Source organism: Brienomyrus brachyistius, chromosome 3, assembly GCF_023856365.1.
Source record: "Brienomyrus brachyistius isolate T26 chromosome 3, BBRACH_0.4, whole genome shotgun sequence".
In the NCBI taxonomy this organism is placed as follows: domain Eukaryota; kingdom Metazoa; phylum Chordata; class Actinopteri; order Osteoglossiformes; family Mormyridae; genus Brienomyrus; species Brienomyrus brachyistius.
Genome location: NC_064535.1, coordinates 26812231 through 26838490, shown reverse-complemented (window position 1 = coordinate 26838490; position 26260 = coordinate 26812231). Strand labels below are relative to the sequence as shown.

The window sequence follows — 26260 nt, the reverse complement described above, 5'->3', positions numbered from 1 at the left end:
TTGTGCTCTTGACCTTTATTGCAAATAAACAATGGAATGTAATAGATGGAATAAGGAGCCGGGTGTATGACAGTGTTTTTGCAGCTGGGACTGTGTTTTGATACACGGCTTCATATGTTTTGTCTGATCTTAAAATGGCTGGGCTATTTGAGCAAAATGAATTGCACCGAAATCTTGCTGGCCGTGGCATGACTGCCCAAGAAGGCTGCCGATTCGCCGGCCCCGATCATGCGATAAGTCCACCATGACCTGTTTCTCCTTACGGCACTGCATTTCCTAAGAAGGGGATCTGGGTGTCGGGTTTGCCAGATAGTGGTCGGTTCTGCTTCCGTGAGTGGCACTGCTCACGGACCCAGAGAGAGCATCCTGACTTTGATGGAGCTCTCTACCGAGTCCTGCTTTTTAGCTGTTATTTAAAGCGATGCCAATTTACGACAGAGACATGAATCTGGTGTCTTTAGCAAGGAGGCTGTGCCTGTAGGTTGTGTTCTCATCACAGCCAGGGTCCATTCAGCACTGCTGGGTTACGCTCGAGTATGCACTACCTAGCCCTGGGAATAATGGGGCTCCTGAAGTCACTCTGCTGTGACGATCACATGCTGTTGCACACTTCCTGCTGTAACCCTCTTCCCTGTGGTTTTATTGGTTCACGTCAGGTTAAACCAGGTAGTGGTCAGCAGGGCATGGTAACTTGATCCCCCATGTACTTCAAAGTCTCTCTTCCTTTGTTCCTCTGGTTAGCATTTTAAGGTTTCTCCATGTGGGGATAGTTACAGTGTAGATCAGGGGCACCCAGCTATTTTCCCAGGCAGTCAAAATTAAAACAGTGACACAAAGCTATGGTCCACTTGCCTATAGCCAGAAATAAGTTTCATGCAGTGTCCAGCAGCCTTTCTGATTTCAACAAACCCATAAGTTTTTTTTCCTAGGGTTGCAGGTGGGGCCGATTTGATAAATTTGCTGAGTAGGGTAGGGAGAGGGGGTACCAATTACGCTGAATGGAGTGGATTATGGAGGCTGAATTAAGTAATATGGATTATGAAGTTATTGTTTCACCTCTTACTCCATATGGTTGTTAGGCTTGTTTTACAGTTGAGTTTGATTTAATGCTGCACCGGTGTGATGAGTTGAGTGTGATGTCCTGCACCGGCGTTATCCCTGTGGTGTGGCTGCAGCACTCCTTTGCCATACGCAGATGGAATGCACGTTACATACAAAAAGCATGTAGTCACCATGAGAGCCGTGACAATGTGTCTGTATCGTATGTCCGTGGACTCAACTACCATATGCATACCTGTAGTTCTGAAGATGAAGTGTCCTTAAATGGATCGGTCTCTGCTGGTGTATAGAACCCAGAAATGACTGAAATACTGAAGCAAGCGTTTTATTTAGGAATAAAAGCAGTTGGTTTGTTTCTCTGGTTTTCGTGTGACCTGGGGCTTCATAAGCGACATACTGGAGTTTGTGAGCGCGGTCAAACGTACAAATTTTTTTCCGGGGTAGTAACTGAGTAAAACTCTCAAATAAAGGAACCGGAAGTGAGTACTTGCAGGTTTTGAGACTCAGATTCTGAGCAGGATGTGAGGTGCCTAGAAGGGGAGCTTTTCCGGGAGATTGCTTGCTTTGGTCCGGGGTGCTGAGTGGGAGCCACTCTCTAACAGGATTCCCATTAGACAGTAATGAGGGTCGGCAGGTGAGCCCCTTCCTGTCTTGTATGTGACCGCGTGCAGAGTAAAGATGTCAGCGGATGTCAGTGTGTTCATGTAATGCTGGTAGGACCATCCAGCCAGGGCCGAGCCGGATGATAGCTACAGCGGTTTGTCTGCCATGTCTGTTCCCATGGGCCAGCATATGGGTTTCATGGCTTCTATCTCTCTCATCTTTTCGGTGCAAGTTGGCCAAGGTGCATGTCTGGAAATTTTAACGGTGTGTTGAGGCCTGGCTCCTGGCTGCACGTAATGCTCTCCAGGGTTGGCTTTCAGGGCCGTGTTTTCTCGTGTCTGATCTAAATGAGGAAGTGGGGCACTTTTTAATAGCAGTGACTGGTAGCACTGCTCCAAACTGAGCCAGCTCCTTAAACTGACAGTGCCTTTTAGCAGCTGAAGTTATGTGTCTGTTTCCTCTGTATCGGTCTCTTTAATTGTCCTTACACAGCGCCCTCATGTGGTCTGCCTTGTAAATACCAGATTTGTGTCCTTGATTGATCACCCCTACCCCACACTCTAAAAGAAGAACAACTGTATGTGCAAACCCCCCTAAACTGTCCTGTGTCCTCTGCAGGTATTTGATCAGCCAAGGGGCCAGTGTGGGTGTGGTTAACAGCGAGGGCGAAACCCCATTGGACATTGCTGAGGAGGAGGCTATGGAGGAGCTCCTGCAGAACGAAATCAACCGCCAAGGTACAGCCCCGCGAGAAGCTCCCCTTGCAGTTTCCTCATCGCATGGTCACAGCTGGGCATATCCCTAGTTACATTATTGTGTGTGGGCCTGCCTTTGCTCATGAGGGGAAAAGGCTTAGCGAGCTCTGTAATGTCAGTACAATCAAGCAGATGTCAATTTCTGTGTTGAGTAGCACTAATTATCCCCCCCCCGCTGGCCTGAGCATGACAGAGTACACTTTAGTAAGGAACAGCGATGCACCTGGGTGCATGTGATGAGGGGAATGCATGATTGCATGCTTGATTTTGGATGAACCTTCTAGCTTGTCGGAGGACGGAGCACCTGCCATGGGCTGACATGAGCACAGCTTGCTGGCGGGGCTTCCTGCTTTCCTTCCTGGTTATGCTCAGATCACCACTTTTGTTCTTTCATCACTTCCTGTGTTCCGAGGCCCCATCAGGTGGGAAGTAATGACCCTGGTCGTCTGTTTGCTAGCTTGTTTCGCCCTTTGGGCTCGCAGCCCAGTGTGACTGGCCTCCGCACCTGTCAGCTTTTGTGTCATCAGAGCCTCGCTGGCACTGCTCTGGCATGGGGCACACAGGGGAGGGACTCATGGGGTCAAGCCCCAGTTCACCTCGTATGGCGGCGCGTGTGACTGGGGCTGCCTGTTATCAGCCGTCACCTCTTCAGTGTGATGGGAGTTTTATTTTTGGATGGCCTGTCAGGGCTGCGCAGACAGCAGCTTGGCTGATCAGCAGCCACGGCCCATTTGAAGCAGAGATGCTGCAGCGGCCGGCTCACGCTCGCGCTCACTTTTGGCTTGGGATTGTATTCAGCTGCCGTTACGTAAGGCTTCTGTAACGTGGCTCGTGTGTGCACTCTGCACGCCGAACGAGCCTCGGCCGAAGGCCCAGGCTGAATTCTTTAAGCCAGCCAACTGTCAGTCCCTCTGAACTCTCGGAATACCTGCTGTAGGAGAAACCGGCCTCGGGCAGCAGGCCTTAGGTGCTTGGCCGGGAGGTTAACTCGAGGTTTCCATTGGAGTCTGTGTCATCACAGAAACAGAATGTTCCACAAATCAGTCACACCTGACGCTTGGCCACTGTCAGCTCTGTCTCTGTTTTCACTTGTAGGTCTTTACCTAGATCTTCCTGTTTATCTTGCAATTTCCAAGATGTGTTCTGCGTCTTGTTCTATGTGCCCCTTTCTCACTCTCCCATGTCAGCCCATTCAGCCCCCCCCCCCATGACCGATGAAGAGACTGTATTCCAGATGTCTGTGGTCTGTGATGCTCGCCAGAATCATTTTTGGTTATTTGTGGTTACCATGTTAATCCATTGACTAGGAGGATAAGCTTATCAGTAAATCCATCAGTAAATTATGATGAAGATTTTATTTTTTAAGCAGTGAATGAGGCCAACACAAGGCAGCTGTCAGTGAATAACGAACTCGTGTGTTTTTTTTTTTTTTTTGAGAGAGGACATGGTCAGGTGGCTTTGATCTCTCCTTCCCCCTGTTCAGGAGGAATCTGTGGACAATCAGAGCTCTGTCAGTGGATTTGTGGTGGAATTTTAACAGCTCCCCCAGGAGACAGAGCTCCCAGCCCCCAGCCTGTTGCCGTTGTTCTTGCATCGTTCTGTCTGCCTGCCCTTTCAACCATCCTCAGGCGAGTGGACTGTCCACTTGTCACCTCGCCATACCTTGGAGACTTGTCGCCGTGGTTACAGTTACACTTATGGCCGGTGAACAGGTTATAGGTCAGGGGCACGTTGTATTTCTAACGCGATGCAGGAGGCGGAGCTGCTTCGGATGCCAGCCATGAGCGTGAGGGTGTCTGCTGCTCATCAGTTAACCGGAGGAGGCTAGACTGAGCTGTTTGAGGAATGTCTGGTCAGGTTTACATTTTGGTCCATGTCGTATCTGAATGTCGTACTTTACCATGATTTACTCACTGCGTCTCTTTGCTTTGGCTGAGTTTCCCACACTTTTGTCAATAGGTGAATCTGGGTTGTTGAAGGGCCATAACAATGAATAATTTCCCGTCTTGTACCGCAAAGACAAACCAAACAACCTGGCTTGAAAAGTGAGCGCATCTCCATCAGACAGTCTGTGTACAACCAGCTCCGAGCCCTGGTGCAGATAATTTATTGGCTAGTTCAGAGATGAGTCTTGCAGCTTTTGTGAGTCCATCAATGATTGTGCCCCCCACCCCACCCCACGCCATGTATTACTCTCAGGTTGTTCAGTGCTTCGTTTTCGATTTGGTACGCACAATGACACAAATGAATTAATTTTTAAGATGCTTAACATGGAAAACATTATGCTAAATGTGGCTGTAATTTGGTTACAGTTAATTTGGTTAGTTTGAGAACGTTTTGGTTTCGCAATAAAGAATACCAGCACTGGAGAGTGAGTAGTTAAGACCATGGGTGTTTTTCTACTGCAGCAGGTACCATACGTTTGGGACTTTCAAAATGGGAGGCAGGGTATTTTGAACAGATTTCTAAAAATGGATGTAGTAGTCCTGTATTATAGGGTTTGATGTGTGATATTAATACCAATATCGCATATTAAATACATGCTATTCCTGCATCACAAGGCCCGTGATAGTCATCTAGTTTCAGATCTGGCCTTTTCATACCTTCCTACTGTATGAACATTGAAGCGTGGGGGTTTGTTTTGCTAAAACGTTTTTAAAAGCTAACCATCGTTTGTCGTCTCAGAAGGTATGCAGCGCTCATGCAAAAGCAGTGGTCAATTTTTTAAACAGATTTTTAAACATATAAGAATCTATACAAGGAATAATAATAGGAATTGTAAAGCTTAAGTTTTTTTTCCCTATGATAGAGTAATAGAATAAAAATATCTTATCGAAACTTTAATCCCCACGCTATGTCTCTACAGAACTAAATGCAAGAGCCTTATTTTAATATATCTGACTAGCAATGTAAGAATTGTATGTGCATGACATACAATGTTGATATTATTGCACATCAATCAGCCTTATAATACACTACAACCATTTTTCAAATTCAATGCAAAATACCCCGCCTCGTCATGTGATGTCATTGGGCACCAGCACCAGTTTTTCACACCAGTGGAAAACCAACACCTTAAAGTTCCATACTTTCTAGAAGTGCCAAAAGTTCGGTGCTTGGTGCAGTGGAAAAGCACCCTTTTAAAGAGAATGCAGAGCCCTAGCTGGTACTGGTACTCAGACAGAAGTCCCTAGAAAAGGGAAAGATCCATATCAAAATTACGGTACCTGGTGCAGTGGAAAAGCACTAAATCTGCCTGCCATCTCTGTTATACCACACTCCGTTTTGTTGCTGTTAACACATCCAACATGCTAACTAATTTAACACAACATCCTCCGAATGTGTGCATGACTGGAGCAAAGCATAAATAGCCTCTCCCGGTTAGTCTCCCCTGGTATACGGATGTATAGCGTTACAGATAACACAGGATTTTGATGGAATTTAGTTCATTATGATTGTTATGATTTGAGTTTTTTTTAACCAAGGATTTGTTATTCAGTCATGTCTCGGGACACATTCCCTTGAGACTGTTCCTAATTGTTTACCATTTGAATAATAAATAATTTCAAAACTGATTCTGCTTTGCCTACTATACTGAAATTGCATGGAACCATGAGCTTAAACCATGGTTTGCACCAGCCCATGAATTTTGTGTACTGTTACACCCCTACCATTTAGCCCTGGAGTGTTTGTGCCTCTCCGTGTCAGTCATTGATTCTCAGGATGCCAGCAGGGCCGCCACATTCTGGTTCTCTGAGCGCCACTAACATGATAATCGTCACTCTTCGACCCTCCGTACTGCAGCTGACATTGCGCCGCCACCCTACGTCCAGCATCCGCTCATTAGCTACGGTTGCCTGACTTCCTCCTCCTCCTCAGGGGTGGACATTGAGGCAGCGCGCAAGGAGGAAGAGCGGGTCATGCTGCGGGACGCACGGCAGTGGCTCAACAGCGGCCAAATCGCCGACGTGCGGCACACCAAGTCCGGTGGCACAGCCATGCACGTGGCGGCCGCCAAGGGCTACGCCGAGGTTTTAAAGTGAGTGCCGCTCAAGCCACAGGCCACGTCCTTCACTAAAATTGCTGTTCGAGACAGACACCAGGTTAAAGCTGCTGTCTCTTTTCTGCTGTTGGCTTTCAGGCTTTTAATCCAAGCAGGGTACGATGTAAATATCAAGGACTTTGACGGCTGGACTCCACTCCACGCAGCTGCCCACTGGGGAAAAGAGGAGGCCTGTCGGATCCTGGTGGAGAAACTGTGCGACATGGACGCCATCAACAAAGTGGTAGGCTGGGCTTCCCATTCCCGGAGTCACGGCCGGGCGTATGGGAGCTAGGTGTCAACATTCGCTTCTTCATAGGGTCAGACGGCTTTCGACGTGGCAGATGAGGATGTTCTTGGGTACCTAGAGGAGCTGCAGAAGAAGCAGAACCTGGTAAGGACTGCGTCTTGTTTATACTGGAGAAACTGGGCCACAGACTTGCTGGAGCTGTGTGATCACGTGATACAATTGAAAATGTCCGTTTTTTTTTTTTTTTTTTTTTTTTTTAAAGCAAACCCTTCACCCTGAGTCATTCTGAGAATTTCGTTTTCATTACAGCTGTTGAGTGAAAAGCGGGACAAGAAGTCTCCTTTGATCGAAACCACGACAACGGGGGAAAACAACCAGTCACACAAGCTCAAGAAGTAAGTCATCTGGCCATGAAAGCTGGGCCTCGTGGGAAAATGGTCCAGGGACCAGTGGGGACAGGAAGTGGCTGATGGCTTCGAATCGGGGGGAACTTGGTGTTGAATCTACTTCGGAAGTGAAATGGCCTTGGCCTCGAAAGTCCACCATGAATGTGAGGATCCATAGCGCTCGCCACTGAAGTGTGCGTGCATGTCTCTTCCAGCGAGACCCTGCTGCTGGAATCGGAGAAAGCGCCATGCATCGAATCCCTGGAGCCCGAGAAGGCTGATGAGGGGGAGCAGGAGGGCAAGAAGGACGAGTCGAGCTGCTCCAGCGAGGAGGAGGATGAGGAAGACTCGGAGTCAGAGAACGAAGGAGGTACGTGTGCCAGGGCAAGATCCCGCTGCTCGCGCACCCATTTGGGGGTGGGTGTTGGTCTTAATGTCAGTAACATGGAGACCGTTTCATATGAGAAGCTGAGACGGGCTCCTTGCCTTCCATCTGTTCGCTAGATTTTTCGGTCACTGTTTGCTAGGCTTTGGTCGTCTTTGTTGATATGATTTCATATTCACCCCTTTCCCCCCAGACAAGAGCAAGCCATCAGCGCCTGCTGACAATGGCAATAGCCCCGCCGCACTTCCAGCTGCTGCCACAGTCCCACCCCCCTCAAGTTCCCCCAATCAGGTGACTCCCACCTCGCCCGTCGAAAAGGTACGCTCAGGTCCACACCTCTGCTGCGGACTGCCCGCGAAATCATATCCGGGAAGTGAATATTTGTGTAGCACGATTTCTTACCAATTGTTTCTCATGCTGCTCGATGAGTTCCCTGCGTGAAGAAAAGCAGGCACTGAATAATTTAGCCAGCTGGACAGTAGATAAGGCTGTGCATCTCTAAGCATATCCTGATGCATGAAGAATATGGTGTTTCCTGGTGGTAGTGCTGCCCTGACCAACATGCTAATATGCTGACTTATCTGCACTCAGCTGTGTAAATTCTCTCTGTTTTAAGCACTTTAAAAATCAGTGTTTTTGTTCTTTATATTTTGTAGAACTGCAGTGAAGCAGTTCTTCAGTCATATGAAGCAAATATGGGTGATATGATGTAAAGGATTTATTTTTTAATCGGGGGGCATAAGTGGGGCCATAATTCACAACCTTATTGTCCAGTGATATGTGTAATTAGTGACGGGAGGGGGCATTGGTGCATACGCCCCTGAGTAAAGTGCAACACAATGCGTGTTGCAACGCTGGTTCAGCCAGTAAAGTGTCCGGTCAGCTTTCACTGAATCGCTGCTGCCATCTGCAGGCTGCATGCGCTCACTGTCGCTAAGCATGCCGCCCAAAGCACGGTCTCTGGCTGCCGGTGCTGTTGTAGCGCTCGCTGTCTGTCAGCCTGAGGGGCGGGGGGGCGTGCGCGTGGCCGCGTTTCTCACTTCCTCTATGAACTGTCTGTTTTCTCAGCTGCTGCCTCCTCCTGTTGGGTCTCTCTCTCATCTCTGCTCTTGTCTCGATTGGCTTTAGTCTGATTTTATTACTCCTGTCATGCCTGTGGCATCGGAGCCCAGCGATCCTGCATTATGGCGCCAGAGCTTGCGCAAAACTGGCATTTCTCTTGTGCCCAAAAAGGCTATGGTGAGGCATTGGTGTGCTCCCAACTTGTGGCCCCCCCTCCTTTCCTCTAATCACCAACTTAAACCTCCTCTGAGACAGAACTAACCTGAATGTCTTTCTACTCGTGCCCCCCTCCCCCCGCTCCGCGCTCATAACGTGACTGACAAACCTGGCTTCTGGCACCCGTGCTCATTGTTAATTGGCGCCCCCGCCTGGTGGTTTGCCGTCGATGCGCTGGCTCTGTGGGGCTGGCCTGGTTTTAACCAGACGCTCGCCTGCATGGACAGTTTCAGATCTAGTTGCGTCTACAGCTGCTCATCCAGTGTAAACGTCGGGTCAAACCCCTTAATGTGCCGCCAGCCCCTCAAAGCAAGCAGGAGTGTGGGCAGTCAGGAGATTCGGAAGGTGTTCCGGTCCAGCTTCAGGCTACGTCTCAAACTTTTCTCCATTTTCACCACCTATATGCCCCAGAGAATCTTTACCTGGTTCACAGTTCACCTCCTGCTTCGCTTTAATCTACCCCCAGTGAAGTGCTCTTCAAGCTTGGCTGAAGCTTAGCCATAAGTTTCTGTAGTTGGATTCAGTTTGTTTGCCCCCCAGCCCCACCCTTTTTTGCTGATGCAAGGCCTCCTTTCCAACCCCCCCCCCCCCACCACCACCACCACTCCAGGTAGCCCCTTCTTCTGAAAAGATGTCAGTCAAAGAGGAGGACCGCAAGGACGAATCCCCGGCCTCATGGCGTATGGGCCTGAAGAAGACAGGTAGCTACGGAGCCCTGGCGGAGATCACGGCCCGGAAGGAAGCCCAAAAGGACAAGGACGCGGCCGGGGTGATGCGCTCGGCATCTAGCCCACGCCTGTCCACCGCTCTGGACAACAAGGAGAAGGTGAGGGCCCCTTCCTCTGCTAGCGCGGCATTGGCACCATTATTGTTCTCATTGACCACTAGACCAGAACTCATTTTATCACGAGCCTGCAGTTAAACCTGCAAGTCGGCTTATCTCGTCCAGTCCTGGTGCTCCCGGGCTAAGCAGCTGCATTAACGCTGCTCTGGCCGTCTGTCCGTCTGCAGGAGAAGGACAGAGGAACAAGGCTGGCCTACGTGGCGCCCACGATTCCCTCGCGGAGGCTGCTCAGCACGTCTGACATCGACGAGAAGGAGAATAGGTGAAGGGAGAGGCTACACACGCACTCGGGCATGAACAGTGTGCACGTCGTGGGCTTGCATTGTTAGTCACCTGTGCCTCCATGCAGACACTGCAGTACAGCTGATATCTCAGTTCAAGGTTTATTTAAAGGGATCTTTTAAGGACTGCCTTTCAGCTTTCCTTAAAGGGTTTTTGCATTTACGTTAAGTCTCTCATTTGGATGTAGATGACTTTATGAGCAAAACCCTTTCCTAAGGGCTAGAAACAGATAAAGCATTTCACAGATTTAAGGTCAATATTAGGGGCGTGGGCAGTCCTCAGCAAAGCGGGGAGCCCTAGCGCCCTCTGTTGGGTGGAGGAATCCGGGTGACCTGCCCCCGCATACAGCCCATGGTACTATTGTACCTTCTGGTTCTCAGGGACTCGGCTGCCAGCCTGGTGCGTAGCGGCTCTTACACCAGGAGGCGCTGGGAGGACGACACCCGGAACAACGAGGGGACTGGCCCCCAAAGCAGGCCGCTTGGCTACCAACGCAGGTTCGCTGCTTGCTCACTCTGGTATCCGCCACCAGGGGGCGTGGAGGGTTTGGGGCCATGTATTCCCTCTGAGAGCAGACGTATAAATAAGCAAATTAATCGCCTGTCCTGTGTGTGGTTAACGTGGCAGCTGAAAGCATAGCCGCTCCAGTAGTCACTGCTTCACCTCTGCCCTCGCTACCCTGACCCCTCCCCTCGAGGGGCCCCTCCCTCCTGGTCCAATGAGAAACAGGGGGCAGGACTGTTGCATTTTGCGCGTGTGTTTGCATTTGCGCTAACGTGCCCTTGTTCTTTTTGGCTCTGTGTGCATGGCAGCTCGTCCCACTCGCTAGCAGTGGGGCGCAGTAGCAGCGTGCGCGATGCCCTCACAAAGTCGCCGTCCTCCTCCAGCTTGGAGCCCGTCTCTGGTAGCACTAAGCCCTGGCACAGCCTGTCTTACAGCATGTATAGAAGGTAGAGGCCCGGCCCGCTGCCTGCTCTTCACGGCCATGCGCACGAGCCCGTGCTCTATGCTCCTCCTACTGCTCCTTAGCGTCATGCTGTCGTTTGTCTCCAGTGTCCTCTGTTTGCTCCTCAGTTTCAGTCTTGTCTCTTCCTCATGTATGGGAACATCATTTGGTTTTGTGCAAGATATGACATTTTTACATCATTTGCATTGTGTCTTATAAGAAAATCACCTCAATTTATAGAGAGAAAAGCGTTTTCTCCCTTTCACGATCTGCTTTCTGCTCCCCCCCCCCCCACCCCCCAGTGGCTCCTTTGGCCGGAGGTACGATGACCCCCTCGCTTCCAGCACCGCCTCCTCATCCTCCACCTCTTCGTCTGTCACCTTGTCCGGTGGCCCCCGGGGCGTGCTGTCCAGCTCGGGCTCCACACCCTCCCCCGCCCCCTCCAGCGTGACCAGCAGGTGTGGATGGTCATGTGACTTGGGCTGCCTCCGCAGATTGGGTGCTGCGCGTCTGCCTCACGTGGTATGTGTGCCTCTGCCTCCAGTAGGTTTTGGTCAGAGGAGAGCGCTGAGAGGGACATGGAGCGGGAGAAGGGGTCGGCTGCTGTCATCCCCACGGTGGTCAACACGACCTCCACCACGGGAACAACGCTGGGCTCCGATGGCCGGGAGAGACGCAGGTGAGGCTCCTGTATATGTGAGTGTTTGGAGGAAATAATAGTGATGCTTAAGTAGTGGGAGTGAGCAACTTCCTGGGATTTACTGTGTGACCATGTACCTGTGTGCCTCCTCTTCTGTCATTTGCTGTTCTGTACCTGTTCCAGTGAATAGGCTTCAGATTGGGCCAGTTGCCACTGACATGGCCGCCATGTGGAGTGTCTGGCTCCTTGGTAGCTTAGGAAGGCTCTCCCTGTCGCTCATTGGCTGGTTCTGGGAGTAGAAGTGTAATGTGGTGTAAAGTCAGTGGGCAGTCATCACTGAGCTACATATGAAGAATAACTTGCTCCTGACCAATGTACCTGATGGTTGGGTGTGTTTTGCGGTGGTCAGGCTGTAGGTATGCTGATAGGCTGACAGGCTGATCCTCAGCACCGTGTTTGGTCTCGGGTCAGCACGGGTGCCTGGCTATAGGTGGATCCTTTGGTAGGTGTGGCTGTCATACTGACGGCGGTGTGTGCGCGTGTGCGGCAGGTCGTACCTCACTCCCGTCCGCGACGAAGAGTCTGAGTCGCAGCGAAAGGCCAGGTCCCGACAAGCGAGGCAGTCCCGGAGGTCCACACAGGTGAGAGTCAGTCCTGCCATGAAGGAATTAAACTGCTCCGTTCGTGTGACTGTCAACTCTAGTGACATGACATTGCTCATCAACCTCGACTTTTTACTTTATAGGAAGTTTTTTGCACACGGGGAAATCACTCCAAGCTCAGTTTTGCAGGCAGCTTGTTGCCTTCTGTCAGATAGGTACAAGTGTCAACAGAGCCCGTTGCCATGGTGCCCCTCGACTTAACGTATCTTTAATCGCGACTTTGCAGGGCGTGACCCTGACTGACCTTCAGGAGGCCGAGAAAACCATCAGCCGGACTCGCCCCACGCGGACCCGAGAGGAGGAGCAGGAAGAGAAGGAGAAGCAGGACAAGGAGAAGCAGCAGGAGGAGAGGAAGGAGGCGGAGGTGAAGGAGGAGGACTACAGGTCCAGGTTTCGCAGCTTCGATGAGGTTGGTGACCTTGCTCTCTGCTCTGGTAACACTGATTTTGGATCCGACCAAAGCAGCTTCACAGTTCTTTAGCCCTCAGCACTAATTTTCAGATCCTCCTGCAGCGTTACCGGCTGGGCAGCACATCTACAACCATGGCCACGGTGACGTCCTCAGTTTCCTCGTCCAGTGGCCCTTTGTCCTCCAGCTCCCTCAACAGGCCCAACAGCCTATCGGGGATTAGCTCTACCTATGGACGGGCCTCCAGGGAAACTGAGAAAGGTCTGTGTCTGTGTGTCTGTGTGTGTGAGAGAGAGCCCTATACACTCACTCTAAGTAGGAGGTTCTCATGCATATATGTGTATCTTTGAGATGGAGAAGAGAGAAGACACTCAATGTGCCCTTAGAGAAGTATTTCCCACTCCAATCGTACTGTCTGGCAGGGAGCTGGGAGGGAGCAAAAACATGGGCCCCGAGGACCGGATTGGGTAACACTGCCTTAGCTGATTGGTGGGAAAATGTAGAGCCTTATATGGCTTTTATGAAGCATTTCATTTTAGGGGGAGGGGGTGTCCACTTCAGAAGGGAGAAGCACTTGGTACCTGGATTACCTGTAGTGGCGGAAACCCATTCCAGCCTAAATTCTAGTTTTCATTCATCCCGCAGTCACCACCTGCTACTAGGAGTCCCCTAAAAAGGACTGACTTGCATACTTCACGCATAATGTATCACCAGAATGCTGGTGGTATTTTAAATGCTGAATGTTTTGCCTTTGAATTATAGTTACTTTATAGAGCATGCTTATGGGAAAGTACCCTTGGATGTAGGAATTGGAAACAAGCATGACCTTTAACCTTGTGCGTAATTGAATCATCGCTGAAGGAATTTCAGTTCAGTTTTCTAATGTTTCGCCGCTGCCCTGTCTTATGTTACGCCCAGTGTCCGATAAACAGGAGGAAAAGGATGGCGATGACAAGGCCCAGCCCAGGTCCAAACGGGAGCGACGACGTCCCCGTGAGAAGCGGCGATCCACGGGCGTGTCCTTCTGGACCCAGGATGTGAGAACTCGCTGCTCCTTCGCCCGCAGGGACGGGCCGAGAGATTCCTCCCCCATGCCGCTCTCATTTCCCCACTTCTCTTGTTTTAGGGCGACGAGAACGATCCAGAGCAGTCCGGATCGGAGGATGGCAGCACCCAAGACGAGCCCCAGGTGAGCATGTGACTGTGGTTTGGTGATGCTGCGAGTAGAACAGCGGCCTGTTTGGCAGGCCTTGGCTGTCAGAGCGCCTCGCGTAGATGTCTGTCAGTGATGCGTTCTTCTGGGCCCAGTCTTGTTAGACTTTGTAAACCAAGATATTTTACAAATAAAGGGAAAAGCTTTTTGCAGTGCAACACCCCGCCATGTTTCCTGTTTGGATTCGAGTCTGGAAGCTCAAAAATGGGCAAGGCATAATCGAAATGGCATGCAAGACTTGGTAGGAAAATGGGCTTCTCTGCGCGATTCTGAAAGGCCCGGCCTCACCCTGAGTGGCCCAGTTTGCTTCATGACACACCCAGCTCGATTTAATTCATGCAGCTTTTCAAAGAGGCCACTAACGCTGACAGCTGTCCGCCAAACAGATCTCGGCATTCGCTGTCCCAGTCTCAGTGACCGCTCGCTGTCACATGTCTGCTCATGTTTTAAGAATTTGTATACTGGGCTGCAGAAATGTTTGCTTGACTTAAGCCTGCTGACCGATGACCTCCTTGCCAAAGTTGGAGCCCCCTGTCATCATTCCATCTGCGTGTTTACCTGAAGCAAAGCACCTTGGTGTTGCCTTGCTGGAAAAGGATGCTGCATAAAACAGAGCTGAACTGAAAATGCTGGAAATGTGTTGAGGCGTTGCTGTTTGTGTGGTTAACACTGTATTTTCTGGGGAGCCGAGACAGAGTGTAGTGTGTGTGCATGAAAGGGCAGGCAAGCTTGCGTATTCCATATGCAGCCTGTGGCATTGTGGGTAATTGTTCTCCTTTTCTTTTGCAGAGTGACCGACTTCTGAGGTACGTAGGCAGCTCTTAATGCTCAAATTACTGATGCTTTTTCCTCGTGTAAAACATATCAAAGCTCTGGGTATTCTTCCACTAGAAGTTTTGATGGTTTATGTGGAGGATGGTAAACAGTGCCCCCACTCCCCAACCCTCAGGAATGACTCTGGAAGTCCCTTGTCCACCAACCGTTATGACCACAACGGGAGCAGGAGGCTGTACTCAAGCAGGCTAGATGGAGGCGAGACCACTGATTACAAGAAGGTACCTGGACTGTTTTCTCAGACCACTCTTCAGTAAGCTGCAGCATTTTTGTGCTTTACCCATAATCCTTTGCCCACTGTCTGTCAGCCACATTAGACGCTTAGACCATAGTACAGCTAGCTTACGCCCTAATACCATGGCTTCCTGGACTGAACGCTGCTGTGCTCACTCTCCCCTAAGCTCTACGAACAGATCTTGGGTGAAAACGAGAAGCTGAAGGCCCAGCTACGGCACACGGACCTGGAGCTGTCAGAACTGAAGCTGCAGCTGGAGAGGGCGACGCAGGTGGGCTCGGACGGAACCTCTAGCTCCAGATCCCCCCGCCTCAATATCACTGCTCTGCCGTTATAAGCGGCTGCCCTGGCTCACGCAGATACTCGTTTGTTTGCAGAGGCAGGAGCGATTCGCCGATCGTTCACAGCTGGAAATGGAGAGAAGGGTAAATATTCGTCGTCTTGGCGTTCGTGTCTTCTGACGTTGTGATTTAAAACACATAAAAAGTAAAAAGGCGTCGCGTTTACCGAGCTGCGTGTCTGTGACGTGCCCTTAGGTGTGTACCCTGCCCTTTGTGTATTTTTCTCTAAGCAGAGATCAAACTTGGTGAATCCTTTTCCACATAATCTTTTCTTCTGCCCTTGATGTAATGGACTGATTTATGTCTTAAGGTCACAAGCAAGACCCAATTTCAGCCAGGTGGTATGGTCTAACCTAACTTCCCTCAGTGCTTTTGAGCTTTCCTGCAAGCTGCCGATTCACCTCTATGTCGGGCAGGAGGCCCTGCCCCGGAAAGCCACCAGCTCTGTCCCCCACTTAGGCTTTTCAGGCAGCGTGTGTTTTCACCGCCGACGAATCAGCCGGGCCACGTTCCTGTCCGCCGTGTGTGTGTTTGTGTAGGACTGTGTACTTCCCACATGTCTGCGTGGTCCCGCATGGCCTGGGTTCGTTACTTTGGATCAGCACCTTATTTTCACATCTAGCTACCTTCTGTTCACATATTGGCCGCATGTAAGGTTTTACTGGTTTTTACTGAATCAGTTGCCGTAACCAGTGAACCTCAAAGTTCACGATGTAGAACCTATTTACTCCCCAGCACTGACTTTAATTTTTTCCCCTCTTTGCTCTCAACGCACTGCATCCGACACGGATTTACAGACTCGGGCTATTGCTTCCATATGCTGGATTGGACACCCAGAGCTGCATGAATACTTTGGGCGGCAGAGAGATTTCGTGTCACAGTTGCGGCCTGTGAAGGCTGAGAGTTGTGTGCCATGTAAACCTGCCTCACAGCCCAGCTCGCTGTGCTCAAAAGGCTGAGTATTCACCAGTGTTTCCCCTGCAGGAAAGAAAAGCACTTGAAAGGAAGATCTCTGAGATGGAGGAGGAACTCAAGGTACATTTTATTGCTCCCCAGCCTACATGAATGTCCCGTGAGACCAGTCTCTGGTTGTGTCATTAACGCTGTAATCCTAATATGGCTGACCAAAGATGGACAGAATGGGACTCCTTACCCTCTACTTCTCACAGTCAGTATAGACCAGAGATGTTTCGTTGCGTTTGTCTGGCCCGTTTCTGCATTACTACTTTAGTGACCATAGCTCTGTACGGAAATGGTGACTCCTAGGAATAATTCTTGCACTTCCCTTTTGTATTTTTCTTGCGTTTGACTGCAGGCCACTGCATTACACTCTCACGCCTTCTGTCACAGTAGGGTTCAGCTTGTCTTTCACTGTGGGTCAGCCCTTACAATAACTTTAAGGGAAATTGCGACAGGAATCCATGGGTCGATATTACCTCCTGGCATGTTGTGAGAGAGCCGGGCTCTGAAGATGTACCGCCACTGCCAGGGTCACCGAGCCGGCTAGCAGACCTCCCTTCGCCTGACAGTCGTCTCTGTTCTCTCTGTGTACTCCTCTCTGCTCCACCCCTCCATCTCCCATTCACCCGTCTCTCTCCCGATGGCCTTCCCATCTTGTCCCTGTCTGGTCTCCCGCAGAACCTCCACCAAGTAAAGCAGGTCCAGGCCCTGCGGCAGATAAATGAGCGCCTCGCGGCCGAGAACCGGGCCCTGGCCCGCGTGGTGGCCCGGCTCTCAGAGTGCTGCAGCCAGCCTCGCGCCGCCAGCTCGTAGCCGCGCCCCCCGGCTGCCAATTTCTCTCGCTCTGCCCGCCAGCAGACAGGCAGGTGCCCCCCCCCCACTCCCCGACTTCAGCTGCTCACTCAGAAGCCCTAACCTCGGCCTGAGCTGCTCCTGCCTCGCCTGGTGTTCCTGCATGATACGATGTTTTAGCTTCATTCTTCTCAGCGCTGCTTGGCCAGTAAGGCCATGTGGTACACTGCTGGCTTTTGTGAACTCAGGGTAGCTCTTTGCATTTTAAAGAGCTATGATGTCATGTTCTTAACCCCCTCAATGCCTGCTGCCCCTAGCCCTGTATATTAGTCCATCACCTTTAATCACCCATCAATGTCTTCTGTGCTGGTATCAGGTGACTCTGTTCCTATAACTCATTTTACTTCCTTCTTCCCCTACATTTGAAAACTTTCTATTTACTAGAAATGCACTCTATTTTATTAGGTTGGTATATTTACATAGTTGATCAGTAATGCTAAATAGAGGGTGACCTGCAATCGCTGAGTGATTATTTTTTATTTAAACCTGGGCTCCAGGTTGGTGAAGGGTTTCTAGTGGAGTAGCCAGATAGGATGCTGGGGGCCTGAGCTAAAGAGGAGGGCAGCAGCATATCCGGAAGGAACGCTGGTGTCACCCTGGAAGCGTCTCGCTTCAGTCAGCTGTGGCTCATTCCGAGATCATTAAGGAGCCCCTCGCCAACGGATAGTACAGCAGGCAGTATAGAAGATAGTATACCTTTCAGTGCAGTAACACTAACCCGCATGCCAGTGACTACCCCCAAGACTGACTTCCGGTCTTTAAAGTCGGTTAAGGACCAGAAAAAGCCTGACCTTTGACTGGGCCGAGATGTCAGTGTTGTGTGGTTCCTTACAGATTAAAAGCATTAATCATCAGCTGGGACTTTGTGATTCATGTGTGGAAATTGCTCTGAAGGGCTGTTCAGTGGAAACTTCCTTCCTGATTCCAGTATCGCTGTTGCGTCCTGCTGCACCTGCAGATTCATTGGTGGCTGAGGACAGAATGAGGAGAATCATTGTGTGTTTATGTGAGCAGGGTGGGCAGTGTAATGTCCAGCTGTGAGGCCGCCGGTGTGTGCAGATGATGCGCCTGCCGCTGTGTGGACAGAGCAGTGTGACGCAGTGACCGCGCTGTGTCTTGGCGTTATCTGCTGTGCTGCACGACTAAAACCCCGTGTGTGGTTGCAGCAAGGTCTGCCAGAGCAGTGCAGGCCCTGCTGTGTTGGGCCTGCATGGCTGTCCGGGCTGCCCGCCTATTTCCTGAGTTGCCCCGTTGGCACCCTGGCCCCCTGCTGGCCACACCCCTCCACCACGTGTCTGATTCTCTTCTCCCTCCCTCTATTGTCTTTCAGATGCTACCGGACTTAAAAGCAGACAACCAGAGACTAAAGGATGAAAATGGAGCCCTGATCCGGGTCATTAGCAAACTGTCCAAGTAGCTAACCCCCCCTCCACATGACACCCCGCACGCTCCCTCTCCCCACCTCCAGCCGCGACACGTGATTGCACATCTAGCGATTGCAACAGCCGTCTGTCTCGAACTCGACTCCTCGTCCTCCTCCACCCGCGTACAGTCGCCTTTGCCCACCTTCGTTCCCCACCGTCATCCGCCCTCTACCTCTGCTCCATCCTCATTCATCCACCCCAGGTTAGGTCCTCCTCTCCATCCTGCAGCTGTCCTGGAGACCCAACAACAGAGTTTACAAGCCGAAGAAAGCATTATGAATGAAATCGAAAAAATCAAACATGGCAGGTGGGGAACATGGCCTCCAGAAAGAATATATTTAACCAGTAAGCCTTAGTTGTACATAAAGCAGTTGCATTGAGATTTCATTTATTCAACACCCCTTTTTTTGTGCCACAGCTGTTCAGTTTTCCTACACATATAGGGTTGTTTGTGATTTTTTTGCTTTTCCTCCGAACCTGGCCCTCTCCTCCACTACCTCATCTCTCAGCTCGCCCTTCCTTGAGTCTCACCTCTCCTCTCATCCGCTGTTGGTTCAGTTCTCCTCAAGCCCTGTCAATCAGCACCGAGTTACAAAGATTCCCCAGATTTGATTGGACGCTCCTGCAGCCCTTTGCTGTATTTTAACGCCCCCTTTACACACATGAACACATGAATGCCTAACACACTTTATCTCGTCTGGCTTCACTTTTTGTGTTTTTTTTTTTTCCTTGAAGAAATAAATATAATTCTCACTTGGTGATTGCAAAAAGTGGACTTGTTGGAATTTCACTGTATGTGCAATATGCATTTATTTCTTAAAATGCTTTAAGTCCATTGAAAGTAGAATTTTTACTCCTGCCTCCTGTCGACTACCCCCCTCCCCTTCCCCCTTTTTAAGTTTGTAATGTAGATTTTGGTATTTACCCTGTGTTCTTCACTTCATTTTAGCAGGTACTGAGTGACGCTGTATATATGTATCGTTTGAGACCAGCACATGGCATGCTTCACCATTATGGACAAACTCCGTCTGTTACTATTAAAATATAAAAACTCCAGAGGACGGCGACGTGTGTTTTAAAAAGAAATTAATTTTATAGTCTGAAGACATGGAAACACAGTAGACCCTCGCTGAAGAGACAGCATTTGCTGTCCCGTGCCGTTATCCTTCTTCATTTTTAAAAGTGTTCACTGTAATTGTGAGGAATAATTTAATTGCTTCACTGCATTTCACATTGTATACAGTATCTTCGGGGGAGTGCTTTTTTTTTTTTTTGCTTTTCTTTTTTAATTGTAGTATTAGCCAAGATATTGTCACTAAAGCCTAAGTATTTCTAATCCAGTCCTTTTACAATGTCTACATGCACTGTTATTGTCATGTGACCACTATGTCAAATAAAGACCATGTGTTGGAACATGTATTTTATGCATTGCCGTGGTCTTTAAATTTACTGTAGGGACGCTGTGGTTGGACCATCTGGACTTATGCATTTTTTTATTCTTTAGTGTTTTTTTGCTTCCTCACAGGCCTTTTTACTTGTTTCTGATTTTTAATCTCTGAAAGCTTTGCCGTGTTGTACGGTGTGACTTCGTCCTGACACGCACTGCTGCGGCTCCCGACCACTCGCGGAGTTCGACGACGACAAACGGTGTCCATTGTAAAGCTTGCGTCAGCTATTGTATCATGGTTGAATATGTTGTATATTTAAAAGTGACTTTATACCCCTTTGTGAGGAAAGAGGAGAAAAAACAGGCCGGAATGTCTATGGTATATTTTAAGCTGAAAAGTGGGGGCCGGTGGCTGTTTCTGGCAGCTCGCTTCGTGTGGATGCTCGGCTGTCTCTGTCTACCAAGCCTCGGACCCCTCTGCTGAATCGACCAATAGTGTGGACTGCTCTTAGCTGTGTGAGGAAATGGCAGTCAAAGACCTGAAGGGGGCAGTCTCACGTATACGTGCCCCTTTCTCTGATAAGCCAGACAGCTGTATTTCGGTTTCTTGTGTAGATTCGACACTGCTGCTTCCGTTGGGCATTTTAATGTTTTATATAACATACATAATTTATTCGAGGTAGACGAAGAGTCTGCTTCAGCCGAGTTGATTGCATTGGTAGTATAGAGCAGACCTTGTATCCCAACGAAACCATTTGCCAAAACACGTTTATTTTGAGAAAATGTATTTTGTCCTATACAAATAAAAATTAATAAGTGAATGTTTGTCTTTGTGTGTATGATGAAAGGTAAATATCTCTAACACGATACTTGATTCTGAACTGTTAAGGTGGTTTCATTTGATCTATTTGTGAAACAATGGCACAGCCCTTTCTGTTGAGGGCTGATTTATTAATGTGATGTCAGGACCTTGATTCTAAAGCTAGTGTGCCAGTAGATGGCGCACATAACAAAATTTGTGGCTTAGTATCTTGCCTCTTTCCCCTTATAAGGTAAGATAGCAATGTTGGGGGGGTGTAAAGCTTGAGTTGTTCTCAAGATTCTGTTTAAAGCCTGGCCTGACCCGTTTTCAAATTCAAATGATATTTCATGTTTCACCATGTCAGCAGAATTTTTAAGAGCCCTTGTTGCTTCCCTGATTTTTAATGGAGGGAGGTGTCGTTCATAAGATTTATGTCTGAGCAGTCAAAAATGTGGCATGTCTGAAGAATGTTGTTTGTTTTGGGGGGGACTAATTAGGACCTTCATGGTGGGGGCTCCCCTTTGTGTCCCAAGCCTGGTGGAATGAGGCCTTTTTATCCCAAAGCACAGCTGATCTCCCCTTATATCTGGCCTGCAGCACTGAGATCTCCCCGCCCCCCCAAAAAAACTCTTATCTGCTACACTTTCGGGTGGGGTAGCATTTGGAAGTACCTGCTTATTTCTGCATAAGCTGCTGTTAACGTTTTCTTGGCCAGTATGATATAGATCAGCCTTTAAACTGATTAGTATGGATCCTAAGCCTCTCAGGTTGTATAAATCGCAAATAAACACATTGGCAGCTATGAGACCTGTGGAAATTTCTTCTGCTTGTTTTCTGCAGCGGAACAGGACTCCGAGTACCCGGGTGTCCATCCGATTGGTTTATTGAAACATGCTTGTGAAACAACTTATGAACAAGCTGGGCAAACATTTCTGCTAAGAAGGAAAAATCCACCCTAGAAGAGATGCTATGTTTGTAAAACGTGAGCAAATAGATGGGATGCATAGTTCAATAAACAGCTTGTCACGCCTGCATCTAACAGGTATGTCTGCTTATAGTAGGCAGCCCTCATTCAGGGCCAGTCAATGAAGCTGAACTCGGAACTGTTAGAAGTATTCTACTTTTGCAAGTTTTGGAAATCCATTTTTAATCTTCCGTACAACTGAAATTAATGCTTATAACTGTTGTACTCATCAAAACTGTTGGTTTTCTGATATGGACAGTAGCTCAACACATTTCCTGCATCTCCTTGCCCCTAAGATGAAGGCGTAACTGCAGTAAGCTGAAAATATGTAACCTAGTTTATATTTTGATTTTCATGTATTTGGTTTGATAGCTGAGCATAACGCTCCAGCAGAAGATTTATGGAAGGTGGAGTATTAGCTGCCAACAGGTTCTTACATAAATGAGAAGGACATTATTTTTGATATTTAGTCTTATTGTTTTTGATACCCTGTGAAGTGTTAATGTAGAAGTTTTGTGGAATCATACCCAGAGCCAGCGATTCCCAGCATATTTTGACCACATTAACCTTATTTAGCAAATGCTTTTACCCAAAGCAATGAACATTTTTTTGAGAATACATGGTCAGACAGTCCCTGGAGTAACTGAAGAGTCAATGATGAAATCACACTGCTGACCCTGGGATTTGAACCAACACCCTTCTGATCTCAGGCACACTGTCATATCCTTGTTCTTTGAGACGGATGGTTGCAGTGATATTCCCCAGATGCAGAGGGTTGAGTATGAAAAGGATGCCAGTCCATCTCAGGGCACGCACGCATATAAAAAAAAATTATGGATTACGGACTTGATGTAAGCTGTATGTCTTTAGACCTTCACTCAGGACTCTCACACAGACGGCAAACACAGAGCCAAAGCTCAAGTCCAACCCAAAAGTCTGGAGTTGCCTTCTGAATGACCTAGACATGTCAAGAAGAAAGTAGCGGAATATTTTTTTTAGGTGGGAGGTGGTTCATGAGTTCTGTAGATTTTTTGAGGTTGTGTTCTGGTTGGATAAAGTCAAAGGTTTGTTACTTTGCGTGCGAATCCCTGAATCCACGTTAGAATTCGCTGAGGTAATTTCATAACAAATGTATTTGATTATATGGTTTGCGGTTCAATGACAAGTCATTTGCATGATTTTTTTTACCCACAGATTGATTAATTATCATGTCAGTCAGTGGAGTATTTGTTTTATAACATGCTGAGTTTAATTTATTAGATCAAGCTCAAATTATTATGAAATTAAGTGCATCAGATCCAAAATATTCTTATGACTGCTGCTATTTATGTTAAAAGACTTATGGTTCATGATGATGGAAGCACAAACCATCCATCCATCTTCTGTAACCGATTATCCTATTCAGGGACGGGATGGGGTGCCAATCCGTCGCAGGGCTGACAAACGCACCATTCCCCACATGGATACCTATGGGCAATTTGGTAATTCCAGTTAATCTCTGCATGTTTTCTTGGACTGTGGCATGAAACTGGAGTATTTGGAGGAAACTGCACACACAGAGCCATGGCTGGGACTGGAACACCAGTCCCGGAGGTGCAAGGCAACGATGCTAACTCCCGACACACAACCGTGAGCAAGAATGAGATGCATGTTATTGCCGGTCCAATACTTTTTTCCAAGCCAGAAGTCTGTTTGAAAATAACAGTGTGTGGTGGCCAATGCCAGACTTGGCAGAAAGTGATGGAAAGTTGGAATCCTAAAAACAACAATGAAACGAAGACTCATACAGCAAAAAAAAATGAGGTAAGTGAAGTTCTTTAACTCATTTCCCTTTGGTTTAAAAGAGGCAGTCATGGAGAGCACGTAAGAAAGCTCCTCCTCCACGACATTTAGTCATCTATCCATCTTCTAGCTGCTTATCTTAATCAGGGATGCAGGGTGCCTTAATTATTTCAATGTGATTGGTTCTCCCACTGGTGCAGTCGGTATTATTGGAAAGAAGCAGCTGTGTGTCCAGATTGGTGCTTGGAAACACCAGGAAATGTTCAGGCACCCATGTCACATGACACGTCACGTTCCTTTATTTGTATGGTTTTTCTAACTTCTTTGCTTTTTTTATTTGGACAACTTTGACCTCATACTTGCATATGCACGCTAATTTGCATAAAGGATTGTTACGTCAGTGCGCTTCTCCGACTGAAAAGCCTTCCGCTCTCTGTGGCGACATGATTGACTGAGCATTGCCTTGGCATGCAGGTTGAATTTCAGCCTCACCTGGGACTAAATCTTGATTTTCAGCAACTGTTGGTGAGAACCCGACGAGCTTCTGCGCTGCAGTTGGGATCTGTGGACGCAACTGGAGTCGTGGCGCTTTGGCTTTGGGCTGCGGTCTCTGGCTTGGGGAGTCAGGATTAGTCCCTGTCAACCGCAGTTTTATTCTTTCCCACGTGCTCCCCCCCCCCCCACTACTACTCTGTCTCAATCTTCAATTCCTTATCATTCCACTTCACTGAAGTCGCTGAGTAAGGAGATAATTATATAGCAACCGGCATGAAAAACAGGCACGCTCATCAGGTCCGGTTGATGGAAATAGCACTCCTTCTTGAAAGATAAATAACAGCGGTGCCTGTGTCTCAAAGGTCGACCATGTGGAATTTCAATTGGGATTAAAAAAAAATAACAAATATGTGAGCGTCCAAAGGCTAGTTATGGTCTAATAGCAATATATTTATAAGTATTGATTGAAACAACACTCCCCGATTTTAATGTGATCAGAGTCAGAAAGACGGTTTATGTGATCAAACCCCTTGCAGGAGTCGAAGTTTGAAGGCGTGTATATTCTCTGAATTTTGCGCCCTGATGCCATTTCTCTTTCTAGATTCCGGAAAATACCAAGGAGGTCGAGCTTAAAGCCGCACAGGGTCGCGTCTCTGGTCTCTCCTGTCACAAATGGGACAGTTAGGTGCTTTGGAGAGACTCCTACTGGAAGCAGCGCGGACCACACCAATGCCAGCAGAAAGACAATAATGCCGTCTGCTAGCACCCCCCCCCCTCCAGTTTCAACTGGCCCATTCTCCCCCCTTCCTTTCCTTATCCAGCTGTCAGTTGATTCAGCCACACATTCCAAATTGGTTCTTTACATGAGTAGCTGGGCTGCTGTGGGGTAGAGGGTAGATTAGAATATGCCCAGCGAAGCTTTTACACTGTCTGCTTCCTCTTTATATACAAGAGGTATGTTAACACATGCAAAAAAAGATGGTGTCATGTGACTGAAGTTAATCGGTGAGGGATTGTCTGAGTGCCTTAATCACATGTTGAGTAAGAATCAGGTATGTCTACCCATCTATTTTCCAGACTGCTGACTTAATGCAGATTCGCGGCAAGCATGTCTGTCGTAGGAAGCACCTTGGATGGGATCCAGCATGGGACGGTGCACACCAAGGCCATTTGGAGAGGCCTGTCCATCTAGACTGCATGCCTTTGGGCTGTGGGAGAAAAGCCATGCATACTGCGCACACACACAACCAAGGGCAGGGATCAAACCGACAGGTCTGGAGGTGTGAGGTCACGCTGCAGTCTGGTGAGCTTCTGGGCTCACTGTCTGGACCATCTATGGTCTACTTACCTGTCCATCATCTTCACACTGGAAAATTGGCTTCTTCCTGTTGCCACAGTATTGCCTTTCTACAAACTGTAACAAAAGCTGGCCTCCTGCCTCTACCGGCAGTGTGCCCAGTGTAGCTAAATTAACAATTAATGGAGGGGCTCAGATGCAGAAGGCACTTGGAAGAGCTTACAGCAGTGACAGACATGTAAGTGGAGCTGCAATGCATTCTGGGAGTTTTAAAATGCTCCTAGGCAGGTGATGACTATGATGACAATAATCATACAAGTTGCTGGATCACATATTTTATGGCGTGAACGTTATTTAAAGATCCTTCTTGAGCACATCATCCACTGAATCACAGTGCATTTCTAAGGTTACGCCTTATAAGGTGAATGAGTTTCCATGCTCAACCATTAAGAATAATAAGCAGTATTACGCAGAGCCAAGTGTGTAAAAGAGGGTGAGTCTATAACAGGAAATATAGTTTTCTGCACAGAGGCTGACAAAAATGCAAAGTATGTGAGTCGTGTTTTTGGCAAGATTTCATTGAAATCTTGAAAATATATGTAGTTTAATCTGGGGATCTTGTGTAAAGGTCTGACTGTGATGCCAGTTTCCCCACTAATGCACCTGTGAAGAACAGACCGTGAACTACAATACCCCATGAAGAACGAAAATCCATCAAGCAAAGAACACCTTGCCGGCCAGCATTTCCATTACACTGATGGCGGCAGCTGTATAAATTATAGCTTTGCTGAGGTAATATGGTGAACAGAGAGTGAAAATAAATTCCTTTGCATTTCCAGTAACATTTCATACATGCAGTTACACCAGCACATTATCGTGCCTCTTTCCCGGCGTGAAATAACAGATTCTGTAGGGTTACATCACTGGGCTTCTGAGGAACTGGGTAAGGCGACTGGGCTCTATATTGCAGATCGTGGGCTGGGCCTGTCAGAGGGAAATATTACAGGGGAATAGCATTTTTTTCCTATGAGGAGTTAATTACAGGGTCAAGGTACATCTCATTAACTTCAAGAAGGGAATCATTGCTCCAAAAAGAACAGGCTGGAACAAGACAGGACTTTTATGGTGTGTTA

General features: G+C 48.4%; 1 protein-coding gene across 12 annotated transcripts in view; it reads left to right on the top strand.

Annotated features, from left to right (window-relative positions):
- The window catches only part of LOC125738413 (protein phosphatase 1 regulatory subunit 12A-like), a 40738-nt gene extending 20130 nt beyond the window's left edge, over positions 1-20608 (top strand). Inside the window, exons 3-28 of one of the 12 annotated variants that reach the window (XM_049007318.1) lie at positions 2281-2399; positions 6297-6456; positions 6559-6703; positions 6779-6853; positions 7019-7104; positions 7311-7465; positions 7674-7771; positions 8609-8719; positions 9369-9584; positions 9770-9864; positions 10265-10381; positions 10697-10834; positions 11133-11288; positions 11375-11509; positions 12021-12111; positions 12359-12541; positions 12646-12802; positions 13460-13578; positions 13668-13730; positions 14544-14560; positions 14704-14809; positions 14990-15094; positions 15201-15248; positions 16149-16199; positions 16803-16986; positions 18307-20608. In XM_049007318.1, coding sequence (XP_048863275.1) covers positions 2281-2399; positions 6297-6456; positions 6559-6703; positions 6779-6853; positions 7019-7104; positions 7311-7465; positions 7674-7771; positions 8609-8719; positions 9369-9584; positions 9770-9864; positions 10265-10381; positions 10697-10834; positions 11133-11288; positions 11375-11509; positions 12021-12111; positions 12359-12541; positions 12646-12802; positions 13460-13578; positions 13668-13730; positions 14544-14560; positions 14704-14809; positions 14990-15094; positions 15201-15248; positions 16149-16199; positions 16803-16937 — 2881 coding nt within the window. In that variant the 3' untranslated portion in view covers positions 16938-16986; positions 18307-20608. Of the gene's footprint in view, positions 1-2280; positions 2400-6296; positions 6457-6558; positions 6704-6778; positions 6854-7018; positions 7105-7310; positions 7466-7673; positions 7799-8608; positions 8720-9368; positions 9585-9769; positions 9865-10264; positions 10382-10696; positions 10835-11132; positions 11289-11374; positions 11510-12020; positions 12112-12358; positions 12542-12645; positions 12803-13459; positions 13579-13667; positions 13731-14543; positions 14561-14703; positions 14810-14989; positions 15095-15200; positions 15249-15474; positions 16200-16802; positions 16987-18306 lie in introns of those variants that run through there. The other 11 variants (XM_049007317.1, XM_049007316.1, XR_007396830.1 and 8 more) reach the window with 11 other exon arrangements.
- The last annotated feature ends 5652 nt before the right edge of the window (positions 20609-26260 follow it).